This window comes from Lagenorhynchus albirostris, chromosome 10 (genome assembly GCF_949774975.1).
Source record: "Lagenorhynchus albirostris chromosome 10, mLagAlb1.1, whole genome shotgun sequence".
NCBI classification, from domain to species: Eukaryota; Metazoa; Chordata; class Mammalia; order Artiodactyla; family Delphinidae; genus Lagenorhynchus; species Lagenorhynchus albirostris.
In genome coordinates this window covers 51698889-51713482 of record NC_083104.1, presented here as the reverse complement: position 1 = coordinate 51713482, position 14594 = coordinate 51698889, and the positions used below count along the sequence as shown (strand labels likewise).

The window sequence follows — 14594 nt, the reverse complement described above, 5'->3', positions numbered from 1 at the left end:
TTGTTTTTGGCTGCGTTGGGTCTTCGTTGTTGCATGCAGCCTTCTTCTAGTTGAGGCGAGCAGGGGCTACTCTTTGCTGCGGTACGTGGGCTTCTCATTGCGGTGGCTTCTCTTGTTGTGGAGCACGGGCTCTAGGCGCGTGGGCTTCAGTAGTTGTGGCTCATGGGCTCTAGAGCTCAGGCTCAATAGTTGTGGCACATGGGCTTAGTTGCTCTGTGGCATGTTGGATCTTCCCGGACCAGGGCTCGAACACGTGTCCCCTGCATTGGCAGGTGGATTCTTAACCACTGCGCCACCAGGGAAGTGCCCCCTTGGAAACTTCTTGAGGGTTGCAAATGTGTTGAGTCTATCACTGAGAAGACTTCCAATTAAGGTGCAACAAGAAGCCCACAGTCTGGGGGCCTTCCTGTTTTCCAAAACTCACTGAGATGATACATAACATGTAACAAGAAAAATTTAAAAGATGGTTGGATACAGGGCTTCCCTGGTGGTGCAGTGGTTGACAGTCCCCCTGCCGATGCAGGGGACACGGGTTCATGCCCCGGTCCGGGAAGATCCCACATGTCGCGGAGCGGCTGGGCCCGTGAGCCATGGCCGCTGAGCCTGAGCGTCCGGAGCCTGTGCTCCGCAACGGGAGAGGCCACAACAGTGAGAGGCTCGCATACTGCAAAAAAACAAACAAACAAACAAACAAACAAAACAAAAAAAAGGAACAACCAACGCTCACAGCAGGTAAAGGAGGGGTGCAGCAGTGGGCAAAGGCTTCTGGGTAGGGTACCAACAGCCTCCAATACAGAGGCAACCTCAAAATTCCTATATAGGGATGGAGAAGCAGAGAGAGAGAGAGAAACAAATCTTTATAAACAAATAGGAAATCTCCCATTCAAAATGAGCCTGCAATCCAACACTCCTTAGTCCAAGGAAGAAATATAATTCTACAACAATGAACAAGATCAACAATCCAAACGAGCTCACTTGAGATGAACTCAATATAATAAAGTAGAGGAGGAAATACTTCTAAATAAATATGCTGATCCATTCTGAGGAAGTAATAACACCTACTAACAAAGAACAAACGATTCTAAAACATTTACCGGCACCAGATAGGGCTGATCCTACCCAAAGGTGTTAGGAGAGATGTATGTGGGTGTCAACACTAAACTTCCATCTAGAACTGAGCTGAACTTAACTTCTGTTTTGAGACCCCAGTTCCTCCAAAAGGCGGAGACTTAATCTTAGTCAATTCAGCATTTAACCCACCCCCCTTCCTTCAGTGGCATTCAGTGTCAACAATTTTGGGAAAGGGACTCTGGTCTTTGTCATCTGTTGCTGTCAGCACCTGCTGAAATGCACCTCATCCTGTCTGGGCCTCAACCATCAACCCATGAACTGACCTCCTGAGTTGATCCACTGATCCTTTGGCATTCCTCTTGCAACACTGGAAATGCTCCATTTTCTCCTTTATTCCTCTGTGGCCTCAGAAGACTTAGCAGGGATTTCTGGAGGCTTTGCTACTTCATGCTGCTCTGGCTGGCATGAGACCATCCTTCTGCTCTCCACTCCATGTCTTGCTCATAGGAACCCTTGAAGGGGCCTTGGTCCACGTGCAGACACCCATGCCATGCTGCCTCCACACTTGAGCCATGATGGGGAGCTCAGGGATCTTGCTTCCTCCCCGCAAAGCCCCATTTGCTCAGATCTCAAAACTTTGGTGGGGCTTCTCTTGTGGTTTCCAACTCCAAGGGCTTGGCCATGGGAGGTGGCCATGCCAGAACCCTTCCCAGGGATGCTCCCTGGCATCTGACTTGGCTTTCCTTTTGACTCCTCTCTCTTAGTGCATGGAAGCCTTCTCAGGGGCCCTACCTAAGAAACTGGACCTGAAGGAGAAAGGTGAGAATGTGTCATTTCAGGAATACAGATGGGACATGTGTAATTTTTAAGTTATTAGAAACTCAGAGGTGGGAGTGAACAGAGAAGAGAAGTGAAGATAAACAAGGATGGCCAAGGAATATGGAGCATGGTAGAATGTCTTGTAAAAACTGGAGTGTCTGATATTCAGTACTATCAAGCTTATGCTGTTGCTCTGTAGACTGTCCCTCACCCACATCTCTTAAAACTTCTGTAAAGTTCTAAAGATGAAAGGCCCAATGTGGGTGAGGTTTTGGTGAAACTCAAGGGACTCAGTTCCACATTTGAGTCAAGATACTGCAAAAGACTGTGTGGGATGATGAGCTCGTTCATGAATTGAACTAATTCAGTGGAAGCACAATGTGTAGCCAGAGGAAACCATGAGAAAGGAAGCTCTCCTGGGGTTCACAGAAATCTTGGGAAGGTTTTAAAGACAAATCTCATCTAAATTTTTTAAAGAGAAGGACACCTCAGCTAGCATCTGTGTTAGACACGGCTAAAGGAACACTGAAAACACATGGACCCACTCCCAGTCTGTGAATGTAGACATAGAAGTATTTTTTCATCCAGGAAGCATTGATTGAGGGCTAGATGTGCTGTACTGGGTACCAAGGATACAAGAATGAAAGTCACATGGTACTTGTCATGAAGGCTCTCGGGTCAGCAGTAAACAAATAACAATATTATGAGCTAAGTCCCACAGAAGGAGATGTAACCTGAGCAAGGATTAACAGTCCCTCCACTAATAATTATCAGGGCAACCTAGCTCTTCCATTTCCTCGTCTGCCCCCAAGGCTCACAGAATGTTTGCCAGCCTGGTCCTAATCCGCAAGTCTGAATTTCTGACACAGTGCCCAGGATATTTACTTATGTGTCCTTTGCCTAATTAAATGATGGAAATTCCTCTTCTTCTGTGATTGTTATTATCATTGGCTATTGCTTCATAAGCATAAGACTACTCTGCAGAAGCTCCATGATAACCACATATTGCAGTTAAGGTGATGGGAGAGTACAGTATTAACAGCAAGTGTCAACAAAACAGGAAATTGCCCATTATCACAAAAACCTTTGGGTGAGATAATTGCCTTAATGTCCATAGTTAGCACGAAAAACAAAAGGCTCTTTTTGGAGGTGGGCATTTGTCCCAAAGAGACAGATGAGATTCTTAGCACATTTAGTGTGAAGATAGATTTTATGAGACATGATGGAGATGGAGGGATTGTGTGGGACATGTTTTCTTCAAGTGTGAGTCGAAAAGAAAAATTCTCCCCTACCATTTTCCATAATAACAGCAATCAAGAAAAGAAAGAAGAAAGAAAGAAAACAAATTATCTAAGTTTCAAGAGTTGAGGAGGAAAATAAGTTCTTGTATTGCAGACTCCTGCAACAGAAGAATTCACCGGACTATGAAACAAGAGCTTTAACCAAAATTTTTAGAAACTGAGACCCGACTGAAATAAAAAGGTGTTTATTTGGGGGTTGTTAGGACTGTAGCCTGGGAGACACAGACTCAAGAAGCACCTGAATTTGTTCCGCCGGACTACAAAATGGGGGAGGCTGATAAAGGCAAAACCCACAAGGTTACCGTCAGTTACTAGAGTTGTTTATCGAGAATTAGAATTGGAGCTAGTGAGAAGTAAGGGTGCTTGTTAAGATTGGTTGGGGTCTGAATATTTCTGGAATTCTCTATTGTCTGTCTAGACGTTGGATCTTTGTAGTTGCTGCTTCCCCCCTGAAGTACCTTCTGTTCTCTTCATTTCTATTCCTTTCTCCTTCTCTTATTCTCCACATGGCTCCACTCCAGGAGGCTTACCCTGACCAATCCCAGCTCCGCAACAGGTCCAGGACTAGATCCGGAATGTTCACAGCACGCTTGTCTTGTCCTTCGAATTGTCTTCCCCACAAACACTGCATCGTCCATTCACACATCTGTGTGCTCCTTGAGGTGCAAGAAATACGTCCTACTCAGTAGCATGGGGTTCAGAGTAAGTACTGAATGAACATTTATTGTATAAATGAAAACACTCCACTCATAGTTAAAGGTGAAGAGCACACCCACCCTAAAAGGGACACGACCCGAACCCCCGGAGAGTCCTCACTGACACTTCTTGGGACACTTCATGACTTCAAAGGCCATGGAAAAGAGGACAGATGATCCAGAACGGCCCAATTACCTAGATAAAAATCCCATTGCTTAGTAAAAATTAAAGCCAAAGTGAAGTAAATTGGACAGAGTGCACGTCTTGCTCAGGAATCTAAATCCAAAGATAACAAAGAAGGAAACCAGACTTTAAGTGCAGTATACACTCCCATCACCTCACCCTGCCATATACTCTTGCCGGTGGAGGGTCACACAGTGGATTTCTAGTCTATGTTCAGAGTCACAATTCCCCTTTCGGTAATACCTGGTGGGACCCCTAAAGGCCAGTAATCTGCAAAAGAGACAAAAGAATCCAACTCATGAACACAGGCTAAACATACCCACTCTGGAGCAAGCACAGTGCTTTGCCAACGGGACCTCGGACCAAGGGTGAAGGGATTCAATTCATGCTCACCGGCTTCTCAGACTTTAGTGGGATGGACGTAAATCCACAAAAAGGACGCTCTAGAATTCCTTCCTGGAACACGCCCTCTCGGAACCTGGCTACTGAAGGCATAGAGAAGGCCATGGATGGAAGCTTTGGTTGACCATCCTAGCTGAGCTCAGCCTTCAGACATCCCAGCCCAAATGCCGTCTGGAGTGAAGGAACCTCCAGATGATTCCAGGGCCCAGCAGAGGTCGCAGATGTCATGGAAGAGACAAGCCATCCTGCTGTGCCTGTCCCAATTCCTGATCCATGGAATCATGTACATCACAAAATAGTTGTTTATGCCACTTATGCAAATGTATTGAAGCAGTTTGATGTGTAGCAACAGACCATGACCAGTGTGGCATGCAGTGATGGGAAATGCCCTTTGGATTATGAATTCAAGGTGTTGGCACCAGAAAGTTGCTTAAGTTTTGGGAACAGGTGAACAGAGGCCTTAAGGAAGTGGAGGACCCTGAGGTCTACACTGAGGTTTCTGAAGTCCATGCTGGATTTCAAGTGTTTTCTGTAGGCACAGGCTGCTCCCAGCAAGGCCAGGCTAGTGCTGGAGGGTCCTGATGGATGAAGCGCCTTCACCCTTTCTGTGGAGCCTCCCCCCTCTTTTCTGGTCTGGGTCCATGTTTGATACTAGACTGTCTCCTTGGCTTTGCGTCCTTCAGCCAAGCACGGCGCCCGGTCAGAAGAGCCAAGCTGTTGAACTGAACACAAGGAGCTCCAGGGAAAGGATGGTGTCTCCTGGTGGCTTTTCTTCCCTGCCCATCCCTCAGGTTTCCAGATGATCGGTTACCTGCTTCTGTGGAGGAATGTGGTGGGAAAGAATGCAATTAGCCTTCAGGAAGCCCCTGCTCCATGGCAAGTGCCCTATGAGGCGCTTTTATGATTATTGCCTTTGATGTAAAAACTCCACAAGTGGGGACCCCACATAGGAGGTGAGGAAATGGGGGCTTAATAAGCGAATCACTTCCTTGAGACCACGTCGATGGTGAGTGATGGCACGGGCGCACGCACCTGCGTTTCTGCCCCCAGCCTGTCCTGTTTCACTGGGGCGGGGGTGGGGTGGGACAGTGCTGCCGGCCTGAGGGCTCAGAGGCCTGGGCTTCTGGGCGGTTCCTCACATGTGGAAAACCCCTGGGGGTACAGAGCAGCTGTCTGCTGAGGAATCAGTTGAGAATCTTCCCTGGGCTTTTATAGACAACAGAGGGCTGCAGGGTGTCTAGTTAGCAAAACTCAGGACCCGAAGGCTGAAGGGCAGGGGACAACCTGGGAGGTTCCCTCCTGGGAACGTGCTCAGTCAGACCAAGAGCAGAGGCTGGGCTTAACCCAGAACTGCCTCAGCCTGTATCTGGACACCGACTGGACTTTCCTCACAGCCCACGAGCTACTAGGCCACCCGAGCCGTCTCTTCTGCCACAGACCAGACAGACTCCCTCAGAGCATTGACTGAAAAAGTGATTTCAGGAAATGACTTTTATGCTCATAAGGCAAGAAACAAAGACCACACAAGATCATTTCCTATGTGTGTCATCTGACAGAAGACCTATCGCTTGTTGGGGAAACAATGAAAAAAACCCAAACCCGGATGAACACGAAACAATTTCATTCTGAATAAACTGGATTTGCTGAGAAATAACAATGGACTGACTGAAAGACAAAAAGAGAGAGACACTGAGTAGCCTGACACAGAGCAGGATAAAGAGACAGAGGGCACAAACTCCAGTGCCACAGCGCTCCACCCAGGGGGACTCTGTCCCTTCTTCATCCCTTCCTTGCCTCAGACAAGATCTTCTGAAATTGTTTAGCAGTTTCTTAAAAAGTTGGACATACATTTATCATGTGACTAAACAATTCTCCCCCTAGGTGCCTACCCAAGGGAAAGGAAAACAGTTGACCACACGAAGAGCTGTGCATGGAAGCTCAGGTCAGCATTATTCATAAGAGCCCCGAACTGGAAACAATCCAAATGCCCATAACCGACACATGGATGTCCATACGTGGAAGGCTCCTCAGCAGAAAAAAGGAAGAACCTTCTGATCACGCTACAACATGGGCAAACCTCAAACACATCATGCTGAGGGAAAGGAGTCAGACGCGGAAGACTTCATATTGTGATCCCGGTTCCATGAAGTTCTGACAAACGGCAAAATGACAGTGATGGAAAACAGATTCGCGGTTCCCTGGAGTAGGGTGGAAATGAAGATCTTCTGCACTAGAGAACCTTCTGGGGTGAAAGAAGTGTTCTAAAACTGGATTGTGATGGTGGTTTACACCTGTGTAAGTTTAGTAAAACTCATCAAACTGAGTGAATTTTACGGTATGTAAATCACACTTCAATAACTCTGTTCAAAACAAGAGGTTCTGCAGGTTGTGCAGATCGGGGGAACAGCTAAGCCAGGGGTACCAAGGAAAAGGCCACGATGTTCGCAAGGATGGCTGAAAATATGGTAACGTTCCAGGAACATCAGTGTTATGGTTGGGTTAGCTCAGGCCTGCTCAGAAAGCTTTGACATATTAAAACCAGCTTAAGATACATTTAATATAAAAGGTTTACATAGCAGGCAATAAAGGTGCTGCCCTTATTATTTTCAGAGGTAGCACCCTTCCACAGAGTTAAGAAATCAGGAATGATGGAAGGGGCATTGTATTTTAAGAACAACATTATAGAAGATGAAATGTATGCCCCTGAGAGGCAGTACGGAGAGCTGGATAGGTTTGGGTAGAGTCCAGGGTGGTACCATTTGTGTGTATCAAGATTCTGTTTTCCAGAACATAACATCCTGGACAAGGGTGAGAACGCTAAAAGATTCCCTCACATGAACCAGACAAAACACTCTGGCTTTGGACAGAGATAGACCAGATTGGAATCCAACTCCAGCTCTCGCTGACGTTTAAATGTTTTCATCTGTGAAGCGGGTTTACCGCTGCCTATCATAGGGTGCAGTTCTGAATATCGGATGAGAGAATGGAAGGGAAATGTACGCTCTGACGCGGTGGTTTCACTCCACTGCCTGAGCCTCTGGAGACTCCACGACAGGGAATCTCTGGGAAGGGGACGTGAAATGTACCAATGTACGTAAGGCTTTAAAAGGAATGGTCTCACATCTTCCCAAAACGTGTCGCTAGGCACAGTTCTTGAGTATCGTTTTCTAAGTTTTCAGTAACTTAGTAGTGGAAGAAAGAGTGATGCAGTGAGGCTGCGTGTGCAGGTAGCAACCCCTTCACCCTGTGGTCTGCCCAGTATCCAAAGGATGCAGGACATCCAGCAGAAGATGCTATGGAAGACAGTCCTGAGTTAAGTTCTGGTCTGTCTCAACTCATACTTGCCTCTGGCAGTGGCTCAACCAGAGTTTCCAAACTCCCTGTTGAATCCCAGACAGTCATCACTGATGTCTAGGAGACAGAGAAAAACACACTCCCGTAAAAGGTGTTGTAGATGAGCATCAGAAATTTTTCCTTTCTTCCTCCCTTAAAAAAATGTACATCTTCTCTGTACAGGATTTAAAATACAGGTAAGCAAAAAAGAAAAGGTAAACAATCTCTCAAACACCCACCACCCAGATATGCTCATACTGACAATTCTGTTTATGTTGCTGTGGGAACATGAGCATGTGTCGATATATGACGAATGCAATGTGTGTCTAGACACCAGAGCCAGACAACCGGGGTTCAAACCGTATCTCTACCACTTGTAGACGTGTGACCTGGTAAATCGGGGAAGAGGACAATACGTTCCTCTGAGTCCTTGTGGGGGAGGAGTGGATTAAATATACAGTATGCTCAGAACTGGGCGTAGTGGAGGACAGTGCCCAAGGTCTGAGAGCAGGATGCCCCGGGCAGGACATTGCATCTCACACAACGCCTGGTCTCTGCATGTCCACGTGTGTTCACGTGTCTACTGACGTTGAACAGGCCTGGGCTGAATGTGTGCATACATGCAGCTCTTATGTCTAAACACACAAAATGGGATCCAACTTAAGGCAACCTGCTTTTTTAACACCACTTACCATGATCTGCATCACCACTTTAGTGGCTCTGGGGTCTCCTACTGTACAGATGCACCATCCTATCTACGCTCTCCAACTGTCAATCCTTTGCATAATTATTTGGAGTTGTGTTTAAAGGCTCACCTAGTAGATATCACAGAGATTTAAAAGGAAGTCAAATAAAGATCAGAAAAGCAACAGTCCACTAGATCAAAACAAGACTATTTTCTACTCCTTTGAACCAACCTCAAGTTAGTGAAGTGGCTTATTCAGCCCACTCAAGTCTAGTTATGATTTAAATCAGAACCTATAATTTAATACCCGCTCAACATTAAAAACAGTAAGATCATTTGAATACAAATTTTATTTAATAAAAAGACTACATGATTTGTACAAAATAAAAATCGGGAACACCTTGAACGCTTCCATTCCAACTCTGCAAATGCCTCTGTGTGTTGTTGGGCTACCACCCTCACCCTACGTCCACGCAGCCAGACGGGGGTGCGTCAGGCACCGCCAGGCTGTAGGGAAACCTCAGGTGAGAACACACCTAATCTATTTTCCAGTCAAACTCTCCAGTGAATGCTGACCTTCCAAGGGGCATGTTAGGTATGAGCAAGGCTAGAATTCCGAAGGGTCACAGTCCTTGTCATCACACATGGTCCAGCCACGAGTCTTAGTGTTGGTCTGCAGGGACACGGCTGTGGGTCTTGGCTGCCCCGAGCACCGGCCTGTCCACGAACTCCACAGTGCACAGTTCTGGGCCACCGTCCCCACAGGGCGCACGCTCTAGCTCCAGCACGATGACGGTGTTTGGGGCCGAGGTCACCAGGATGTGCTGCGGCACGAACAAGGTCATCTGGGGGCCCCGTGCTGGCCAGTAGCGGCCAAGGTTAAAGCCATTAATCCACACCTGACCCTGGAGAGAGAGAAAACCATCAACCCAGCTGCACTGACCACCCTGGGGAGTGCGAGAGCCTCGGTGCAAGGGGGCCAGGGCGGGGAGGCGGGCAGTGTCCCCAGAAAGGAATTCTCCTGCCACAGGTCAGGCCCAGAGCCAGGCCAGGCCAGCGTGGGGTCCAGCATCCTGCTGAGATGTCCAGCCAAGTCGGGCAGGGGCTGGGTGGGAGAAGCCACAAAAGCTGCCCCTGGTACCCACCCTGCTTCAGGAAGAGATGTGTCTGGTCTCTTTGACTGGCTTCAGCACCACACATGTCATCACTGGATGACACTGGATGACAAATCCAAGTTACTGGATTTCGTCCTGGGTCCAGGGCGGGGTAGGGGTCAGGTGCCTGTCGGCACACACCAGCCTCTGCCTGGCGCCTCTGTAGGCAGCTGCCTCCCTGCCTCCTCAAGGAGACGAGCTTTCTCTCTTTATTCTCCCCTCCTCCAGGCAGGTGGTGACCTCGCTGCCTCTGTGCACGAGATAAGCACGGCGCCTGCAGCTTGGGACACACAGGTCCTCTAGAAGGATGTGAAGGTCGCGGAGGGAGAGATGGGGGCCGCCCAGGCGGGTGTCTGTGTTCCTGCTGTGTTTTGGCAGTTTTCACACCAGCATCAGAGTGAGAGTGGGGACTTGCTTCAAGGAGCAGAGGGGATCCTACATGCTGCAAAGACGACTTCCATGAGTAGGAGAAGCTGCTTCCACCACAAAACTGAGAGGGAGGAGAAAGTCCTCAGGAACAGGGACCAGGTGCAGGTGTGTCTGCACAGCCTCTAGGCAGGAGCTAGGATTTGCTCACAGGTGGGACTTAGCAGTTGGATGAATAGATGGCACCTTCTGTTACACAGAAAGAGAGCAAAGGAGGGGAGATCTCACACACACGACAGAGCAAGTGGGGAGAGAGAGAATATGTGGGAGAGGATGGGGGAAGGAAGGAAGAAGGAAGGGAGGGAGGGAGAAGTATAAAAATCGCTCCCACGGTGGCCCACATGTATTGGGGGACACCCTGGAGGAGGCCCAGTCCTGGCTGCCACCTGCAGCCCTGACCCAGCTGCAGAGCTACTCAGTTCTCACCTGGTTAACCCCAGGTGTCCCCTCAATGTCAGCTTCCTACCTGGGTTCAAACCTTACTCCTGCCACTTACTGGCTGTGTGACATTGGGCGGGTCCCCACTCTGGTACTTGGGGACAGTGAGGGTGGGAGGAGGCAGTGCCCAGCCCGTGGTCAGCGTGGCGTGGCAGCACCCCTCACGCCACCACAGTGAAAAGACCTTGGCCTCCACAGGTCCACGAAAGGAGGCCAGTGATGGAAAGCCACCTGTCTGTTGGGATAAGTCATTTAGAAAAAGGGTGACAGATTCACAATTCTCAGAATTATTTTACTCTTGTTTTTACCACGGGATATGCTATCTCGATCCATCCTGAAGGTACACGCAACGACAGCCTCACCAGGTTTTATCAGTTGAAGATCTGGCAGCGCTCTGTTTCCGCAGTATTAGAGAACAGCAGAACTTGACTTTTGCGGTCGAGGGGGAACAATGGGCTCCAAGGGGGAGTGCAAGAGGGCTCGGTGAGTAGCACACAAGGGCTGGCCTGGGCGACAGGGGCTCCACACTGCATCCCAGCCACGGCCATGCTGAGGGTCAGTCCCTTCTGAGATGCTACCCCCTCACATCCCTCATGCTGCACCGGGCATGTCCACCTGGAAGCTGGGGACCGGGTCCTGAGTCCCCTGTGTCGGTTATTGGGACCTGGGAGTGCAGGGTGGAAATAGGCTCCCCTGGCTCCCTCCAGGGTTAGGGGATGCAACTCACCCGGGCAAGGAGACAGGGTGCGGCGAGCAGGGGCCCTGGGAGCAGAACGCTCCCCGAGCAAGGAGTAACTTGCTTGACACTGGAAGGTGGAAGGGAGCCGGGACACTGCTGGGGGTTTTCACGGTTAAACGAGGCACTGACAGAACCAGGCACCTGTGGGCTCAGCTCACCCTTGGTCCAGGTCCAGCTCATCCTCCTAAACGCTGCCCTGCCAACCAACAGTGCAGTAACTGCACAGACAACAGCCCCAAAGGCCTCCCGTGAGCTTCCCAGGGTACCACTTGCTTCTGGGAGTCCCCAGAGAAGTCGACTGGACCAAATCGGGAGGGTGATGAGCGTTTCTGCCTTTGATTGTCTGGTCCTTCTTCCAACTTTCACTTCTCCAGCTACCCGCATGTTTCTGGAAGGTTCAACTCCCACTAGCGAACACTCGTGGTGGTCCCACTTCCCAGACTACTCTGTGACCAAGGGATGTAACCCGCAATTGTCACTCCTAGCTGCACATCAAAGGTGATACAATTTTTCTCCTGATTCTCCTTCATTTGCGCGATCTGTTCTAGTTATTCTTTTTTTTTTTTTTTTTTTTGCGGTATACGGTCCTCTCCCTGTTGTGGCCTCTCCCGTTGCGGAGCACAGGCTCCGGACATGCAGGCTCAGCGGCCATGGCTCACGGGCCCAGCCGCTCCGTGGCATGTGGGATCCCCCCGGACCGGGGCACGAACCCGCATCCCCTGCATCGGCAGGCGAACTCTCAACCACGGCGCCATCAGGGAAGCCCTGTTCTAGTTATTCTTTTCTCCAGCAAATTATCACCTGTGGCCTATTTTAAGCCTTCAGCTCCCACGTGGACTCTTTTATTGGCTGCGTGCCGCAGCGTGCGGGACCTTACCTGACCAGGGATCCTGGTCCCTGGTCCCTGACCAGGGATCAATTTCGTGCCCTCTGCAGTGAAAGCGTGGAGTCTTAATCACTGGACTGCCAGGGAAGTCCCTGGACTCTGTCTTTTAACTTGCCCAAGTGACTCCAACACGTAGGCATCCTGCCTGGCACCTTGCCCCCAACTTTCCCAAAACCCAGGGTTACACTGTCTTTGGTTTTGGTTAATTCTCCAAAGCTATGAAAGTCTTCAGGACAAACTTCCCCTCTACTCTCAGTCCTTAACAGAATGGACATTCGATGAAGCCTGTGATGGCTTGGTTGCCCTTCCAAGAGAGAGGAATGAAGGATTGGGAAAGCACAGGTTGTGGTACACAGCTCCGAGGCATCGCTAGTCAATGGAACTGTCTGCAGAGATGGAGAGCTCGGCGACGCCAGCTGCGTGCCCTGACAGCGGCTCCTGAGCACCTGTGGTGTGGCTGGTGTAAGGAACTGAATCTTCACTTTGCATTAATTCAAATGTAAGCGTAAAAGAGCCACACGCGGTCAGTGGCTGCCGTGCTGGGCAGCACAGCTGAGCTGAGCGAACGGCCGTCACTCCATCATCAGTCCGGTGTCCCTGCTCCTCTCCACCCTCATGGCCAGTCCTCCAGAGCACGTCCCAGGCAGCGCTGACCCAGCCTCCTGCAGCTGCCCCCCCAGGTTGGCCCCCGGGCTTCCTCTAACTCTAGATACCAGGCTGCACACAGCAGCCACATAAAAATAAGACAATTTTCACACGTTTCTGCTTCTGATCTCCTTAGTGGCCAACAGGCACATCCTCTCACCCTTGCTCCCAGCTCCCCACTTCCCCACTCCGCACGCCAAGCTTGCTCACCTGTGCACCAAGCATCCCCTGCGCCTGCAAGACTGTCCCTCACACCTGAAGCCTTCAGATCCCTCAAGTCTCCACCCCATCATCACCTCCTCGGAGAGAAGGAGCATGTCATCCCCTCCTCAATTCTGGGCCTTCCATTCCATCACTCACTCTCCCTTTAATTTCTGTCTTCTAGTTACTGTCAGTGTTTGAAATTTTGGTCATTTGTCTCATTACTGGTTTATCAGCTATTTCCAGCAGAGACTCTATGAAGGAAAAGGCTGAGTCTGTCTTGTTCAGGGAGAGCTTCTCAGCACCTAGCAGAGAGACATTCAATATACACCAGTGTTGACTCAGTAAATAACACTGGAGGATAATTCTGCCTGGGGAGAGACTCAGCCCTACTCAAAGATACTTCATGCCCCTCCACTCTCAGCTTAAGAATTTTAGAGAACACTGCTTACTGGAAGAACAATGCAATATTTGCTTTCCCCCTTGATTAACACTTTAAAAGAGTCAAACTTAAAAAAAAATCGATTTTAAAAAACATATACACTCTGGGACTTCCCTGGTGGCACAGTGGTTAAGAATCCACCTACCAATGTAGAGGACACGGGTTTGAGCCCTGGTCCAGGAAGATCCCACATGCCCCGGAACAACTAAGTCCGTGTGCCACAACTCCTGAGCCTGCGCTCTACAGCCCACAAGCCACAACTACTGAGCCCATGTGCCTAGAGCCCATGCTCCGCAACAAGAGAAGCCACTGCAATGGGAAGCCAGTGCACCGCAATGAAGTGTACCCCTGCTCGCATAACTAGAGAAAGCCGTGCACAGCAACGAAGACCCAGTGCAGCCAAAAATAAATAAATGAAATAAATGAACTTATAAAACAAACAAACAAACATATACACTCTGATTTTTTTTTTTTTTTTGCAGTATGCGGGCCTCTCACTGCTGTGGCCTCTCCCATTGTGGAGCACAGGCTCCAGACACGCAGGCTCAGCAGCCACGGCTCACGGGCCCAGCCACTCCGCAGCATGTGGGATCTTCCCGGACTGGGGCACGAACTCATGTCCCCTGCATCGGTAGGTGGACTCTCAACCACTGAGCCACCAGGGAAGCCCTACACTCTGATTTTTGTTTCTCTTTTAAAAGTAATGTTGAAATTATTGGTGGAGGGGAGAGTAGGCACATGTGATCTAGAAGTAGACACACTCTTTTTTTTTTTTTCTTTTGGCCGCTCCATGCAGCTTGTGGGATCCTAGTTCCCCGACCAGGGATCAAATCCATGCCCCCTGCAGTGGACGCACGGAGTCCTAACCACTGGACTGCCAGGGGACTCCCTAAAAGTAGACATACTCTTAATTAATACAGGGAGCCTCACTGAGGTGGAGCATCTGTAGAGTGAACCCAGTGGCTTCTGGGGCTTCCCGTGGTTGTCCCAGCCGAACTATCTCCATGACAAAGGCTGACTTTCTCTGACCACGGCTTGACCCCTGGCTGACTCCAGCTCTCTGCTATTATCACCAAGGTGGTAATAGTTCCAATGACGGATAGGAAGTGCCTGACCTACTCTGTGTTGTCAGACAGACATGTGTCTGCTTGTCTGTTTTAAATTCTCTAGATT

At 49.5% G+C, this 14594-nt stretch overlaps 1 protein-coding gene and 1 long non-coding RNA gene across 2 annotated transcripts in view; both read right to left on the bottom strand.

The window, feature by feature from the left end:
- Nucleotides 1-721: 721 nt before the first annotated feature.
- Nucleotides 722-8607, bottom strand: LOC132528069 (uncharacterized). Its single transcript, XR_009543124.1, has 5 exons — nt 8498-8607; nt 4464-5289; nt 3722-4340; nt 1395-1877; nt 722-813 (listed from the first exon to the last, which is right to left on the bottom strand). It is a non-coding gene; the product is annotated as an uncharacterized LOC132528069 (long non-coding RNA).
- A 215-nt stretch (nt 8608-8822) lies between these two features.
- Nucleotides 8823-14594, bottom strand: part of GLB1 (galactosidase beta 1) — a 90123-nt gene continuing 84351 nt past the window's right edge. The window contains exon 16 of the mRNA XM_060162454.1: nt 8823-9395. Within this exon, the coding sequence (XP_060018437.1) occupies nt 9153-9395 (243 nt within the window). The 3' untranslated portion in view covers nt 8823-9152. The remainder of the gene's footprint in view (nt 9396-14594) is intronic.